At 35.7% G+C, this 15903-nt stretch overlaps 1 protein-coding gene across 5 annotated transcripts in view; it reads left to right on the top strand.

Moving 5' to 3' along the window:
• The first annotated feature begins 1789 nt into the window (after window positions 1-1789).
• The window catches only part of LOC126855756 (ubiquitin-conjugating enzyme E2 H), a 30963-nt gene continuing 16849 nt past the window's right edge, over window positions 1790-15903 (top strand). The window contains exons 1-3 of one of the 5 annotated variants that reach the window (XM_050603652.1): window positions 1790-1985; window positions 2721-3094; window positions 15046-15122. In XM_050603652.1, the coding sequence (XP_050459609.1) occupies window positions 3042-3094; window positions 15046-15122 (130 nt within the window). In that variant the 5' untranslated portion in view covers window positions 1790-1985; window positions 2721-3041. The other 4 variants (XM_050603650.1, XM_050603651.1, XM_050603648.1 and 1 more) reach the window with 4 other exon arrangements.

The following is a 15903-nucleotide window of genomic DNA, read 5'->3' as shown; positions in this document are numbered from 1 at the left end:
GGACATATATAATTTACATATTTATAATAATTATATATTTATATATAATTATATATATATATAATCTATATAAATATATATATATCATATATATATATATATATATATATATATATATATATATATATAAATTATATATAAATTATATATATTTCTGCACATTTAATACATAGAGAATCATGGAAAATTAATTTTTACAGAGCTTATACTGTTAGGTAAGACATATTTTATCTGTTAATGAAGTTCCAATGTTGAAAGAAAGTTGAAAAATTTTTTTTTGGCATATGTTTTATTTTAATTTATAACATTTTCTTACATTACATGCTTTCATATATTTTATGCGAGCAAAAGAATGAGAGTTATGATAGCATTACTACAATAATCTATCGTTTTTTTTGATAGTAATACATAACTTATCTATTAATATGAGACTACGACTTTTACATATTTAAACGTTAGCTATTCACAATATTTTGACATATTTTAGCATTCCATTTCGATCTTGTAGGATGTTACAAGTATTAGATGTTTGTATAAGTGATTTGTTGCAGTTAATCAGCAATATAATAAAATAGATGTAGATGATGTATTTATCTTAAGAATTCGAAAGTATATCATTATACATTATATATAAGACATGAAAAAAAGAATGTAATCTTTGCTTCAACTCAAATTATAAAAGCCTCATATTATATCTTATTATATTATACATATCATTATTAGGCATTCATCTCTATCATTTACAATGCATTCAATCACGATTAATAGTATTAAAAGTTAGTACTTATTAATTTTTTTATTATGTTACATGTGTGTGTATGTCTGCTTAATATAACACATGTTATACATTACATAAATGTTAAAAGCAAAAATTTCGTACATATAGTATACTGTGCCAATTTACTTAAATCTACTATTTAATAATATCAATTTTCTATTGCGTATAATATACATAAAAAGCAAGTTCTTCGTTTATATGCACTATAAAAAAATTGAGACTTACATGAATCTATAGCCAAATAGAAATCAAAAATTGTTTGATAATATTTTACAAATGATTGTATGTATTTACTGAGATGCTCTTAATAGTAGTACTTATAAGGTAGTTGTAACCACACGAAATAGCATTTATAAATAATGTGCAATAGTTTTTCTATATATCAATTTAATGTTAATGCATATTAATCATTTAAATTGTGTAGTAATATTTAAACTAAGCATACAAATACAGTTTATGAAATATTGCTTTTAAATAATCAGTTTAAATTGTTACATATGAAAGCAGCAATCCACTGGTTAGTCTACAAGGCCTTTTAATGATTTTATTAAACAATTAACATTTATTTTATCATCATGATCTCTACGAAACATGCTATGTATTGTATCAAAAATAATTATTTATAAGCGATATAAATAAGTATTTATAAGCGAAACGTATAGCATTATACACAATTACTTTACATTGCGATCAACATTTTATATATTTTAATCATATTTTAAATAAATAAATTTGTTTAGCTATACCCTGAATTTTATGCAATGCATTTGATAGATATTATTAAGTACTATGTAATATGCAATATGTAATGATAAGAATAATTTAATTTCACAATATGTAATTTATATTGTAACGCGCTAAAAGAAAGTCAAATCGACATTTAAATTCCCCGCCACATGCTACGTTGGAAAATGGCGCATTTGGAAAGTTCACCGATAACTTCATTCGACTAATTTTTAGAGATTATGCGCATGCGTCGAATGCTGCTATCGTTCGTCAGAGGCAGCAGCGTCGGCCAGGCCAGGAGAGTCCAGTGTACAAGCGACGAGAACGGAATCAGATGGTGGCGAAGATCGCGGATTGATAGGTCGCGGGGTGCATGAGAGAGAGAGAGAGAGAGAGAGAGAAAGAAAGAACAGGCGTTTACGCGACGGTGGCTGGCATAGGCTCTCTCTCTGGCAGGAGGACGGGAATATTTCTTTTCTGTGTACGCGTACGCGGAAGATAGAGTTAACGAGGAAAAAAGGCGACAAAGAGAGAGAGAGGGAGAGACAAAGAGAGCGCGCGCGACAAGCCGCGAGTGAAACACGGCAGTCGACGAACGCGGACTCGTCATCGACGACGGTAACGAAATGATCCTCTAGCTCCGTGCTTTCTGGCCTGGTCCACGCACAAAGGAAGGCCAACGACGATAGGAAGGAGGTGGAGCAAGAGACGAATCGTTTTCGTGTGGTAGTAGTCGAGTTTTTATTTTCTCAGGATAACGAGCAAAGGAGAGAGAGAGAGAGAGAGAAATCGCTCGCAAAGCGCTTATAAACATACATGACACCACGCATATATATATACACACGCAACATGCAACGTTTCTACGAAGGAAGGAAGGAAGGAAGGAAGGAAGGATTAAGAACAGAAACGCGCGGACAACGACGTTTCACCTCGCGGTGGATTATTCCACGTCGCGTTTACTCGCGTCGAATCGCAAACGCGTTTCTCGCCCTTCGGTTAGGGTCTTATTCCAGAATCCAGTCGATCGACTAGTCGATCGTCGTGCTCGCGAGCACTGTCTTTGTTTTTTTTTTGTTCCTTCCCTCCGTCCGTCTGTCCGTCCGTATGTGTGTGTGTGTATGTGTGCGTGCGTCTGCTGTGTTTTTCTCTCTCTCTCTCTCTCCTGCCTGAGCGTTCCCCTCTTCTCTTATGCTGACTCTCTTTCTCTCTCTCTTAGTCGCTCAGTGTGCTGAATATAACGCTCCGTTTACATTATCGTCGGGGGACAGAAGTGCGCGTTGCCAGTGTTGGAGTACGGCCGCAGAGTGTGAATTCTTTTCGCAAAAAAGATATCCGTGAGACATTCATCAGGGAGGCCCTCCCGGGGCACGGCAGACCGTTTGTCAGGCTCAGCTGATCCACGCGCAGCGAGAGAATCAAAAGGAGGACAAGGAGAAGGAAGAGGAGGAGGTGTGGTGGACGCTAACAGCAGCGCTGCGGGGCGAGGAAGGTCTCCTGCCGAACTCAGCAACGCGACGATCGAGGAGCACCGATAAATATGTCGTCCCCCAGCGCCGGCAAGCGACGTATGGACACGGACGTTATCAAACTGTATCCTTGGAGAGCTGCTTTAAAAAAAATTCCCCCCTCTCTCTGCGCTAGACCGTGGCTACCTGTCCGATAAGTATCCATGCCATCCTTGTTTTTGCGTAGTAGTGGCACACACGTGAGAGCGGGATGCGATTGCAACGCGTCTGTCCTCCTCGCACGCGTGCGTCTGTGTTTATGTTTCTGTGTGTATGTATAGAGTGCTGAAAAGATGCACAAATAAAGTATATCTCAGATTTGTTGATTATTATTCGAGGCAGATTTTTCCTTCGTGAAAATTTGATTGATGTCATTTTTCAGTTTCTTTGCTACCGATTCTAAGAATACGTTACATTCAAATTCATAACTGAAATTCAGTAAATAAAAATTCAATTGTATCGTATATAAGTTTTTCTCGTATCCACATTTTTTGTGGAATCGTCTTTTCTCAATCATCCTTTTCGTGAATTAATTAAACATCCTTCAAATTATAGGCAAAAAGCAATCTAAAATAATGATTTATGTAAGGAAAACATTATAAAAGATATATTATTTTCTTTCTCATCTTTTCCGGTTCTCGATATAATCTTCATATATTTGTATATATCCAGCTTTTCTAGCACTCTGTACATGCGAATGTGTGAATGAATATATGTGTACATGATGATATTTGCTGACTCGCTTATCGAACATGATTATCAATCATGATTTAGACAGCGCGAGGATCTGACAAGATACTAAAAAAAAGGAAAAAAATACTCATTTTTAAGTTAGATGTATGCTATATGCTGCATACGATGTTGCATATAGTGTACATATACACGTACATCTAACTTTATTCGCGCAATCGTCGCGGGAACATTTAATCCGTCATCGCGCAGCCGCGCTTCGACGTTTGGGCACAGCTGTTTTTAACCAGCTGACTTCTAGGCGCTTGCGCGTGCGTACATCGGCAGACGGGAGCGAGCGCGAGCGCGTGTTTATCTTGTTCGCGAACGCGTTAACGGCGACCACGTCGCTATTCCTTTTCCCTTCCTCTCTGTTTTTCTCTCTTTCTTTCTCTCTCTCTCTAGCTCGGGTTTTCTCCCTCCCACTCTCAATTTACACCTGCCTCGTTATTTGCGCTTGTGAAAAGGTCTTATATATGTCGTAAATTGTCGAGGACGTATGTCGGTTTAGCGGTTGTTTTGTTGAGATAAATATATTGCCGCCTTGGGCTCTCCTTTCTTGTAAAACTGTTAGAAGAAAAAGGATCGCGTATCTGAGTTAGGCTTATTTATTTACGCTGATTATTACGATGCAACCGAGAAATCAAAGTTCAGATATAAATTTCAGAGCGTTGAAAAAATTATCTTTTTTTCTTTTTTCCCTTTCTTCTTCGTCCATATTTGCTCTATTTCTCTTTATCTATTTTCTTTTATCTTCCTTTCTACAGAGCGTTGCTTTTGAAGATATACCGTGTCTTCGTTTTAACTCTCTCCGAATTCCGTAACTTGTTCTTCGAAATGGAATCTAGGAGAAGTAGACTATATAGAGGTAGAGACATATAGAAAAAGAGCAGCGTTAATTGAGACGTCACGCGAATTCGTCCGGCGAATTCGAAGCGCGAGCGAAGTGACAGAATATCTTAGCAGGCGCATAAAAATAAAACGACGATAGTTTCTAATATGTATAGTGCGATTTCTCATCGCACTGACGCACATACGGGATGGGTCGATATGTGCAATATTTCGCGACGAGAGTTTGTCATGCAATGCGGTCGAAAAACGTGGTGGGCCGTTTTTTTCAACTTGTCAAAGGTCAATTACGTTGTCGCTTACATCTTATTTATTCAGCAAGCGATTAATTATGATGACAGAAGCGATCGTGAATTTCGTTCGGGGATTCCTTTTTTTCTTTTTGTCTCTTGAATTAAAATTATAATTTTAAAAAGCTAGATTGTTTAAAGTATCATTTTTGTTCAAATAAGGTTTAGATTTTTTGTATGAATTTCTAGAAATATAACTCGAACAATAAACAAAAGAATTTGATGATTTTGATATAGATAATAGATTCAGATGACACATTTCTCTTTTTCTCACGAGACAGCTAATGAGCTTGAGAGATAATATACACAGACAGGGAAAAGAAAGAAAGTTTTATTAACATCAGCTCCGTCTGTAATCGATATTTATCGTCCATAATTTTGCGATACGCTTTTACTTATTACTTCGCTTCGTTTACAAAGCGAGAGAGTTTTAATTCTCGCTTCTTCATCAATAAATCTCGGTTCTTTTTCCTTTCTTTCTTTTTATTTGCCTTACCAGATTTTCGGCACGAGCGATAGCGCTATACAATCGATAATATAATTCTTTTATTTATCGTGATAAATGCAATGCGCGAGTTCGAAGGTCGGGAATTATTATGGAGCGGCAAAGAAAAAGCTCAGAGAAAGGAAGAGAAAGAAAAAAAGACACGTGCGCATATAAAAGGCCCAAAAATAACAATTACAACTGGAGCAAGTAACGTTAAAATTAAAAAAATAAATAAGGACTCTGATAATGGATATCTTTGCTTAATTTGTAGGATATCTTCGCTTTTTATAAATTTTAATATATATTGGCGCGCGCTGTTTCAATCTACGGAATCGATATAACCAATTATCTTACATTGAAAGTGGAATTTTTGAGTCGCGAACGCGCGTCTTATTCTAACTGCGAGATATTATGAATCAAACAACATTCGTCGTTTCTTGGCTCGTGGAGTCTTCGCGAAATGCGTAGATCGTGTCGTATCAAGCCGCGAACACGCGGCATCGAGATTATTCTCGTATACAAGCGTGCGTAGAATGAGCACGACAGATGCATACCTTTAATCGATATATATACAAACACGTCATCCCCTCTCATCACGCTTAATTTTACCATAACACCGTGTATTCGCTGGTATTTATAACAGGAATATCTCGCGCGGCTTGATAATCCAATTTGCTAGCATCTCGACATTGCGAGCTCGTTAGCCCTTTCGCTATAACGACGTATTAAATTCATTTTCGATAGAGGTTACGGCTAAACGAGATGTAGAAATATGAGAAATAACTGCCTCTTTTTTTACGATATTATTAGGATACGTAGTTGTGCACGGAAATGACAATGTTATACGTATTTCCGGTAAAGGATTTTGATCAATTGTTTCTTCGATTTTTTATCTTAAAATTATCCTGGATTTTTCTCTCCCTCTCAATATTCATTGAATATAAAGAATAGAGTTCCTAGAAACTGTTATATAAAATAACGTTTTTGCAATCTGATTTTAATAGTTATCTTATTATTTAAAAAATTATTTAAAAATGTATTGGAATTTTATTATTATTATTTATATATTATTTAAAAAATGTATTGAAATTTAAAAATCACATTGTGTGATCCATCATTCTTCAGTTTTTCTTGTCTCTATATTATTATTTACATATGTTTTAAATTTATTAATTTCAGAAGAAAAATTTTTATTAAATATTTCTTTTATGTAATGCATGAAAAATCGTATATAGAGAAAACATATCGAAATATATGATTCAGTTTTATATTGGGTGATTACATTTTTGCGATTGAAAAACATCACGCTAGTCGAAGAACGTTTGCTTTATCTCAAAGAGGGCAGCGTACCGGAATTTACTCAGCTACTGATAAATAAATTCTTCGTTTATCGTGATAATACAAGAATGATCAGATGCACATGATACATGCGAACAATATATTTTGAAAATTATATTTAAACGTTCACTTGATGATATTGTCCCCGTGATTACTGGCATCATATAGTAGTAAGTAGTAATGAGTAGATGTTTACGATTTCGCAATATTTTGGAGTCATATAGCGAATACAGCACGCGTTAATATCTCTAAACTGATTGTGAGTCGAACAGATATAAATTGCTAGCGTATAAGCTGACCTTAAATCACGCGATATCTCTTATTTCGCGAAGTGCGCAGAGCACGATACTATTCAAACGAATCGTTTGTTTTTGACAAACGATGCACTTCGAACACAAGTTTCTTTGGTCAAAATAAATACACGGTGATGCGTTTGAATTGGCGGCTAAAAAATTTTGCGCGTCGCGCTTTAGGATTAAATAAAGTTATTTTTTCAAATAAACGAAGAAATTAAAGAGTATCGACTTTAAATAATGATGATGTCTTTTTCGTACGATGCCAGTTTTTTTTTTCTTCTCGTCTCGCGTGATATCGATTACGCTGCGTTGAAGCATGTATTAATGTTGCAAGCGCTTCGACCAGCGAAACAAATTGGATGCGTCCGCGTTCGCGTTTGTTCCTCGCTAGTGCGTTTTAGAGTTTCTGGAAAGTCTTTCGTTTGCACGGCAAACGATGTATTAGTCATAGCAGTGACCAGTTAGTTTATTTTAAACCCTGCTCGCTGTGTTTGCCATTCCACTTTGTTTGTCTCTCTCTCTCTCTCTCTCTCTCTCTCTCCATAGACTTTTATCATTTTATTTTTACGCGATGAGCAATTTCGCGAAAGATTATCGCAGATTGAATCATTTTCTTTTATTCTCAACGATAGTTGTTTTACGATTGAATCACATGTTTGTGTAATAGCATTGATTAAGAAATTTAATTTAATTTAAGTTATTTGAAATGATAATGCTTTTTTGAGAAATAATTCGAATTGCTGTCACGAGGTATATTTAAAAATTGTTTTATAATAGTTTGTGATAGTTTCGCGCATTTGTTAATACTTTTATTTGTATTTTCGTCTACGAGATTCCTATTCCTCACAGACTTTAAAGGGACAAACACGCGCGAAAACACTGTCCTGATATTTTTTTTTCTTTATTTCTCCCGTGGCGAGAGCATCGGCGCGTAAAAGTTGTGGCCCACTTTGCTCGGTGAATTCGCCTACGTCCGTGCTTTATACACATGCTTTATATATTCAGCTGAATTACAAAGTTTCGCGTACAAACCTCCTCTCCTCCTGAATACACACCGACGCGCGTGCACTCTTTGTCTTCCTTCCTCCCTGCTTTGTTCGTTCACCAGCTGATCGACCTTACCGCGCTTCTCCCACCGCCGTCGTCGTCTTGCTTCTGCGTTTTCTGTTTTTTCCCTTCTCCCGTACTATGCATGCGGACGACGTTGCTTAATACGAAGCCGCAAAAGCGAAGATATCAACGAGGGGGACCTTGCGTTTTGCTGCGTAACCGCGTGGGAAGTTCTGATCGTTTCATCCTCTATGCAGGATGTTTTAAGCTGACCGAGAGATATTTTAAGAGCAGAGAAAGAGCGTTCAATAATTTAAGTTTGTAGAAAATCCCCTGAGAATTATAAAAACTTTCTACCTTTTTTATTAAATTCGATAACGTAAAGCGTTTTTAGCAAATACGCTGAGCAAACGTTACGTTTTTAGCAAATAAGCTGAAAAATTAAATTTTAGCACTTGTTTTCTCTTTTTTTTTTGGTCTTTTTTTTAGATTCTTGAAAATTACTCTACTAAACTTTTGCAATTTTTTATCGATTACATATTTAAAATATTATACGTTGAAAGAGTTCATTATTTTCCGCTGGAACGCAGGTCGAGAGAAGATACAGAAATTCTGATACGCATTGTATATCGGAAGACGCGATACTCGGATTATTAATGATCGTTCCAAGGCCTATCTTAGGATTGACGGAAACGGGTGCGCGCTGTAAACGGAGCGACTTATGACGTTTATTCCTAACGGTTTCCGAAATCGAATCCTTTTGCGCCCATCATGGGTTGTATCTAATTAGAGTAATTAGGCGCGTCCCTCGTTTAATGTCGATGACGCGCGTTTCGTGCGCGTCGTGGGAAGTCGCGATAAAAAGCGCACTCCGAGACGATTGCGTGCAACAGAATGCACGATCCGTGCTTTTGTGCTCGATGCAATACGCGCGCGCGCGCGCGCGGATATAATTAAAGATGCGGATTTTATTAGAGATAAATTTCTCGCTTTCTCTCATACCTCGCGCTCGTCGAGTACAGTTTAAGCCGCTTATATATAGGATTATCGCTTGTTACGCAATACTTATTTGTCGCTTGAGAGTATACGCCGAGCTAATGTCATATACTTTCTTTGAAGCTTTATAGCTATCCTCAACCGGACTTCCAATACTTAGCGTACGGATAATTGGTCTTTTATATATAGTATAGAGTGTCAAGTATAACGATAATAACTCCGTTTTATAGAAGATGACGCTTTAATGCGAGCAGCAGTGTTCCGATATATATATTTAAAATTTATAATAATGACAGTAAAATTTACAAGATATTTCTTACTCGACAGCATCTTTATTGAGGACTATATACGCTTTGTTTATTTATTATTACGATTTTTTTTTTTGCTTAATAGTCATTTTTACAAAATCCATCTCCGTCTATATTCCTAGATGTTCTGCGATAATTATACGCGTCGTAAATCGATATTCGTCGCAAGCGAAGCGGAATCATCCGCAATCCATTAATGTTAGCATCGCAAAACGATCCACGGTATTGTTCCTCAGATTCGTCTGATTTGTCGTTCGAAATCACTAGCGGCGGGGTCGTCCGGGTTATACTCGATCGCGATAAATCACATCGATATGAATCCCGGCGGGATCTCCGTGACCATTACAATGGATAGATTTTGCGGGTAATGTAATTTGGGATGTACGCGCTACTTGCGCGCATGGAGAAGTCTCTTTGTGTATCCAATGCCTCCTCGAAATCAAATTATAATCAATTATGATGTAATTAACGAAATACTCGATGGAGAAGGAAGTAGAGAGAGGGAGAGATCGTTAATGGCTTACCATAAAGGCTTGAGAGCGCTTTTGCGTACACATGAGTGGGATAGGATAGGCTATCACGTTGCGGTTTCATCGCGAGATGCGTATCGTTGAGCGGGTTACGCGTGTTTCGCGCGTATAATATTAATTAACGAATGAGCGCGTCGTAAAAATGCAGGTCATCTTGTTTAAAAAGATCGCGGCTTTTTTACGGACAATCCATCCAGTTGAAGATTTTTCCGCGTATGCGATTATTTAAACGGAATGTCATTTTCTCTTGTGGGAATCATACAAAACATAATAGCGAGAATACCGAGGACATTTTAGAGAGAATATTTCTCTTGTATGCTCTTTCTCTATTTTCTAATTAGAATAATTTTGTACTTGAAATAACGTTACACTATATTTCTTTTCGCTGAATTTAATCGAAAAGCATTGTCTTTCGTCGAGAGAAAAATAACATCGGAGGGAGGAAAGCGGAGAGATGCGTAATGATTTTTCTTCCGCTCGTTGAGAATTTTATCGTAAAGCTTCGTTTGCGCTTTTTTTTTATTTTTCCGCATTGCGGAATTAGAAATCGAATACCTCAATCGCGCTACGTTCGTACTTTCTGCGAAGTCGCCTGTAGCTTTTTCTCTTACGGTCGTAAAATGCTGCGCGTTAAAAGATGAAGTCTCTTTTATTTCTCATCTCGTGATTCCTTCGTTTCAGCAACTGCTTGGCAAACATTTCATCTATCGCAATCTCTATGGCGATATCTTCTATCTATGTGACTATGTTTCCGATTCAAACATAATTTATATTAATTTTCGTTAGAAAGTAGGAGGTTTACTTCGTTGATTCCTCCTATGTGATTAACTTTCATCGCAGTTAATTATTTCTGTTTTTCTTTCCTGGATTTTCTTTCTGTATTGTGTTATATTTAATTGTGTTTTTAAATTTCTATCTTATATATATATATATATTTTTTTTTAATAATATTTTTACATGTATGTTGAATTGAAAAGTGGACTAAGCTTGTTCCATAAAAGTCTAATTGTCTATCTATGTTTTATTTGAACATATTTAATATTTATAAATGTGTTTTTATTTCACCTACTTTTATTATCTATTTTATTTTATCTACTTTCAATCATAGATTCTCTCTTTGACTTTTTCCTTCTTTAAATTTTCTGAAACATAATATCTAGCTTTGACTTTTTTTATGTTAATACATGAGCATGATATTGAAAAAGCATGATAAAAAGAAATTGTGAAAACCCCAATAAAGGGGCATTACAGTAATGTATATTGACGATAGATAGTAGGGGATATGTAGATGTGGAAAGAAAGGCGGACGCGTCCTCGGCTCGTTCAACGTTGTAAACAGCAACATTGCGCGGGCAAGAGAGAATGTAACGGTCCCCTGGGATTGAGCAATCGTTTCCGTTTCGTTGTCCCTATTCGTTTATGGTGTATCTTGCGCATTGCAGCTCCACCGATGGGAATGTGAAATCCTTGGAGCTATGGCCGTTAGAGACTTCCGTTCGGACAATTTCGACGCAGGCGTGCTATTCAATTGGATTAAACGTTGCGCTCATTTCGTACAATGTATACCGGGATTGTGTTACTGTAACTCATTGTAACGCATTTCACCTATTCGTCCATGCGTGAATTTGTTTTCGCAAAATTTATCTCACCCTCGTGTGCGAGACATCGATTACCGTTAATTCGTTCTGAAATAAATACGACATAATTTTCTCCTTTAATTTCTCGTCTCGTATTTTCAAATACATCGCGTTTCTAAAATTCATATAACACCTGATGAAAATAAACACTCGAAATTAAAATGTAAAATTGAATTATAAAGATTTCCAAGACAAAATATTATTTGTTTATCTCTGGATATACCTCATACATTTTATGACACGATTTTATTACACGATGAGTAACTTGTTTTCCTATTTTTTCGGTCAGTTTTTTTCAATTTCCAGTCTCCCGATGTCAATATTCAACGTTGAAATATGAAGGCTATTTGTTCTCTAATAACGCGCATTGGATGCGCGTCTGTCAGACGCACATGTCGCCGTTCCTCGTAACAGGATGCTTGCCGCGGCTAATTCAGCCGTGTGTATTAGAGCACATGAATAGAGATGATCGTGATGAGACGTACACGCGAGATGATATCTCCATTATTCTACGATAATAGGAATAGTGCTGGGGAAAGGCCGACTGTGATCGGATTCCGTGTCAGAAAAAGTAACTATACGAGTTTCAGTATGTGCTCTCCCCCCCGTCCCTCTCTCTCTCTCTCTCTCTCTCTCGATAATGATAATTCACGTACGTATACGGAGAAGAGCGATTGTTCGATGATCCGCGATGAGAGATTGGCTCGAATCGAAATGCGAACGCGCGCGATGATTCCCGACACGATTCCTTCTGTTCCGTCACGAAATTTTCCTTTGTACTTTCCGAACGTTGCATATCTTACCTCTTTCACGTCTCGCCATCGGGAAAGATACCAAGCGGGTTCCTATTTGAAGTAGAGACTGCAATTTTTATTATGACGTTAACTCAAGCTCCTTCCCAGCAGACTTTTGCTTTCAAGCAGTCTATTACTTCTATTTTGTTTTATTGTGGCTTTTAACGTAATTGAAACAACGATGTAAAACTATGAAAATAAATACATTATATAAGTAATAAAAACGAGAGTAGAAAAGAGAAAAGATTGAGAATGGTAAAAATTTTTTATCAATTTCAGAATTTTGTTGATTAAACAAGTCACAGTAAAAGTCAAAAATAACACATTATAAAGTTATTATTTTATTTTAGTTATTGTTTTATTTTTTAAAGTTATTATAATAACACATTGTAATTATTATTATTTTAATATAACAATTTATATTTTACAATTTATAATTACTCGATATTATAATAGGAGATTGAAACTTGTAGCTTTGACTGCTGGAGCACCCCGAATGAAATGTGGAGGCGGAGGTATAGTTATTCCAATCAATGCCGCGTGACGAGGGCGTGCTATCGCGTGTCGCAACGAGAGAACGATTAAGCCGCGCGCGTGTAAACGTGGCGAGACCCACGTGCGATTCACAACCACAGTTTATTTCCTCGAAGTATCCGTTCATTGTTTCGCCGCGACGATGCTGCGAGGGGTTTTTGTGCGTTTTTCTTTACAATGTAATCGCCGCAGATTCGAGAACACGGTGGAATCGAACACGTTTACGGAATGTGATTTTGCGAATAACAAAGTTCTGGAACCTGCCCCTGCAGGTGAGAGCAAAGAGTATCGCGTTCGCGTATTGAGCGCGGTCTATAAGCGTTCGCTGCAAAACATAAAGGAAAAATGGTTATCGGATAACATGCGTGTTACGCGTCACGCACGTTTGATCTTTTCTTTTTTATTTTTCATAGAGTTTTCCAAACAAAGGACGCGGGATAAAAAATTGCAAGTATGGTATTTTATCTCGTAAAAAGCGGCGCGCTTTTAACATCCATAAAATCCGAAGATTTAAGAGAGGATATGAGCGTCTATTTGGTAAAATTTTTGTTACAACAGATTTTATGTATATAAATGTAAAAATGTTGACATGAAAAATATGTTCGAATGCACGAATCAAAATCATTATGATATTAATTAATCGTTACGGTGAAAGTACATTTGATTTAAATATCTCAGCAATTTTTACGTCACTTTGCGACGCGAGGATTATTAAATTGACATTTTTATTTCGAAAACGACGCGTCGAAAAAGTGCTTCCGCGCATGGTGAGGTTGTTGAATAATTTAATTAAAATGGGTTTTATTGCAGCGCCACGCGCGGCACAGATTTTGCGATAAATGTATGACTCATAAATTTCACAATGTAGTAACGTACCACGAGAATCGCAAGATTATTGCGCGATACCGTAAATGCGGAACTTAACAAATAATTTGATACTTTTAGATTGCACGGATATTTCGATGTAATCTCTTAATATTTGTGGCGAAAAATCGTTTGCTCGAAATTTTTGCGCGTCCAAATGAAATCTCTTTTTGCGATTCGCTTCGACATAAATCATCAGTTGAAAAAAAATCCGCTTGCGTTTCGTACGCAGCGGAGAGTTTCGCGTTGCGTCTCCCGAGAGGGAAAAAAAGATAACTCATTTTTTTTTTCATGTGAAACGCCGTTTAGATAAGCACTTTCTAATGCACGCATCGAAAGTTTTACTCTTACACAAGCGATAAGCGAGCCAGCGACCTCCACTAGCACGTTTCAGTTTAATGGTGTGTATGTATGCGCGAGAGTTTATCCTCTATAGTCCCTTTTTAAGCGCGTGTTTTTTTTATACATATAGATCTTACATTATCATAATTTTGCATGTGATAGATGAAATTGTAATATTTCTCTTTACAGATTTTTAATATTTATTTATCCTGAACAAATAATTAATTTATCGAACTTTTTTTTAGAAATAGAATTTGTTTTATAAGATCAGTAAAAAATGTAAAAAAATATTATAGAATTTTTTTTAAATTTTGAACATACATATATATGTTTTGGAAAGTTAAATTTACAAAAAATATTTGTAAATTTAGATTTAAGTATTTATAAATTTTTATGGTATAATTTATATATAGGAACTTTATATTATTGAAATTATATTATCAAAAGTAACAGAAAATTTTACATTTTTTAAATTTATATTGTAAATTATATATATATATATATATATATATATATATATATATATATATATGTATGCGTGCTATATACACACTTCTGTTTATATTTAGAAATATAAAACATAAGCTAGCATGAAATGATAAAATTAAAGTCGTTTGGTTTAATAATATCATTACAAATTTAATTCATATTTGAATCATATAAATTTTAAGAAAACAAACAAAAGGAGAGAAAAAAAAATGATACGGTTTTGCATTGTCACTCGTGTATTGTGCCAGTTAGATAGATAGATAGTCGTATGCTGGTTGTAACGGTCCGCTGCGGCCTCCGTGGCACAATTTTACATCTTCTCTATTATACCTCTGTTTCAATTTTCCAAGTGCATCGTTACATTGATTACTGTCTCGTTTCTCACCGTCGACAGCTAGCCTGTGATTTGTCCTTCCCGTCATAGAAAGGCGCAGAGGCGCGTAATATGACGAAACGAAGAAAGAGAGACACGATTTTCCTTAACTTCTCTTTATCTCAAACAGAATAGAAAGCAAACACGAGGTGACAATCCTGGGAGGACTAAATGAATTCTCCGTCAAGTTCTACGGTCCACGAGGGAGTGAGTATACCATCCCACTATATTTTAATTATAAATAAGAAATGCATGCAATATATGAAACTAAATTTTATTCGAGGTCATCAATTTAAAATGATCATTTGAATATAATTGAATTGTTTCATATTGCATACAACGTTCAATACTGGTCGCATCGTTTATGGTGATTTGTAGTTAATTTAATCAGCATTATAATTTTTCTTTTGCAACTCAGTGATTCAATTAGGTTATATAAAATGATAATTAGGAATATTATAATTTGGTTCGCTAAAAAATTTATTTTAATTTTATATATGTGTCTTAAAATAAGATACGATGTGATTTGCAATCAGCAAAGTGCAATTACGGATAAAGATGTTTATCACTGCAATCTTACCTGACATTGAAGCCACATCAATGCAATACTCGATGTGTCCTTCGCGTTTTTTTCTGTCACGCTCAATTTTATAGTTTTCTGCGTATCACCTTGGATTGCTGTTATTAACGTTATTAGTACTGGAATTAAAATACACGTCTGAAAATACGCGTCTCGATTACTATCTTAATAATTTAGGTTGTTAGTAATTTTATGAATTTTATAATGAATTTGACGGCATGTATAGTCTTTCAATTGGCTTTTTGGTTTCTATTGTAATTTTATTATAATTGTATCAAACACTATAATTTATCATGAAGCTTCTTAAAGTTTTCGCACTTGCAATCGTAAGGTAGAATATGATTAAAACATGAGTCGTTTCATACGTTTTCACTTCATGATATTCCAAGATTCTTGCGCATCTTTTAG

The sequence above is a fragment of the Cataglyphis hispanica genome, chromosome 17 (assembly GCF_021464435.1).
Source record: "Cataglyphis hispanica isolate Lineage 1 chromosome 17, ULB_Chis1_1.0, whole genome shotgun sequence".
NCBI lineage: Eukaryota > Metazoa > Arthropoda > Insecta > Hymenoptera > Formicidae > Cataglyphis > Cataglyphis hispanica.
The sequence above is the reverse complement of the archived record's forward strand: the minus strand, read 5'-3'. Positions and strand labels throughout refer to the sequence as shown.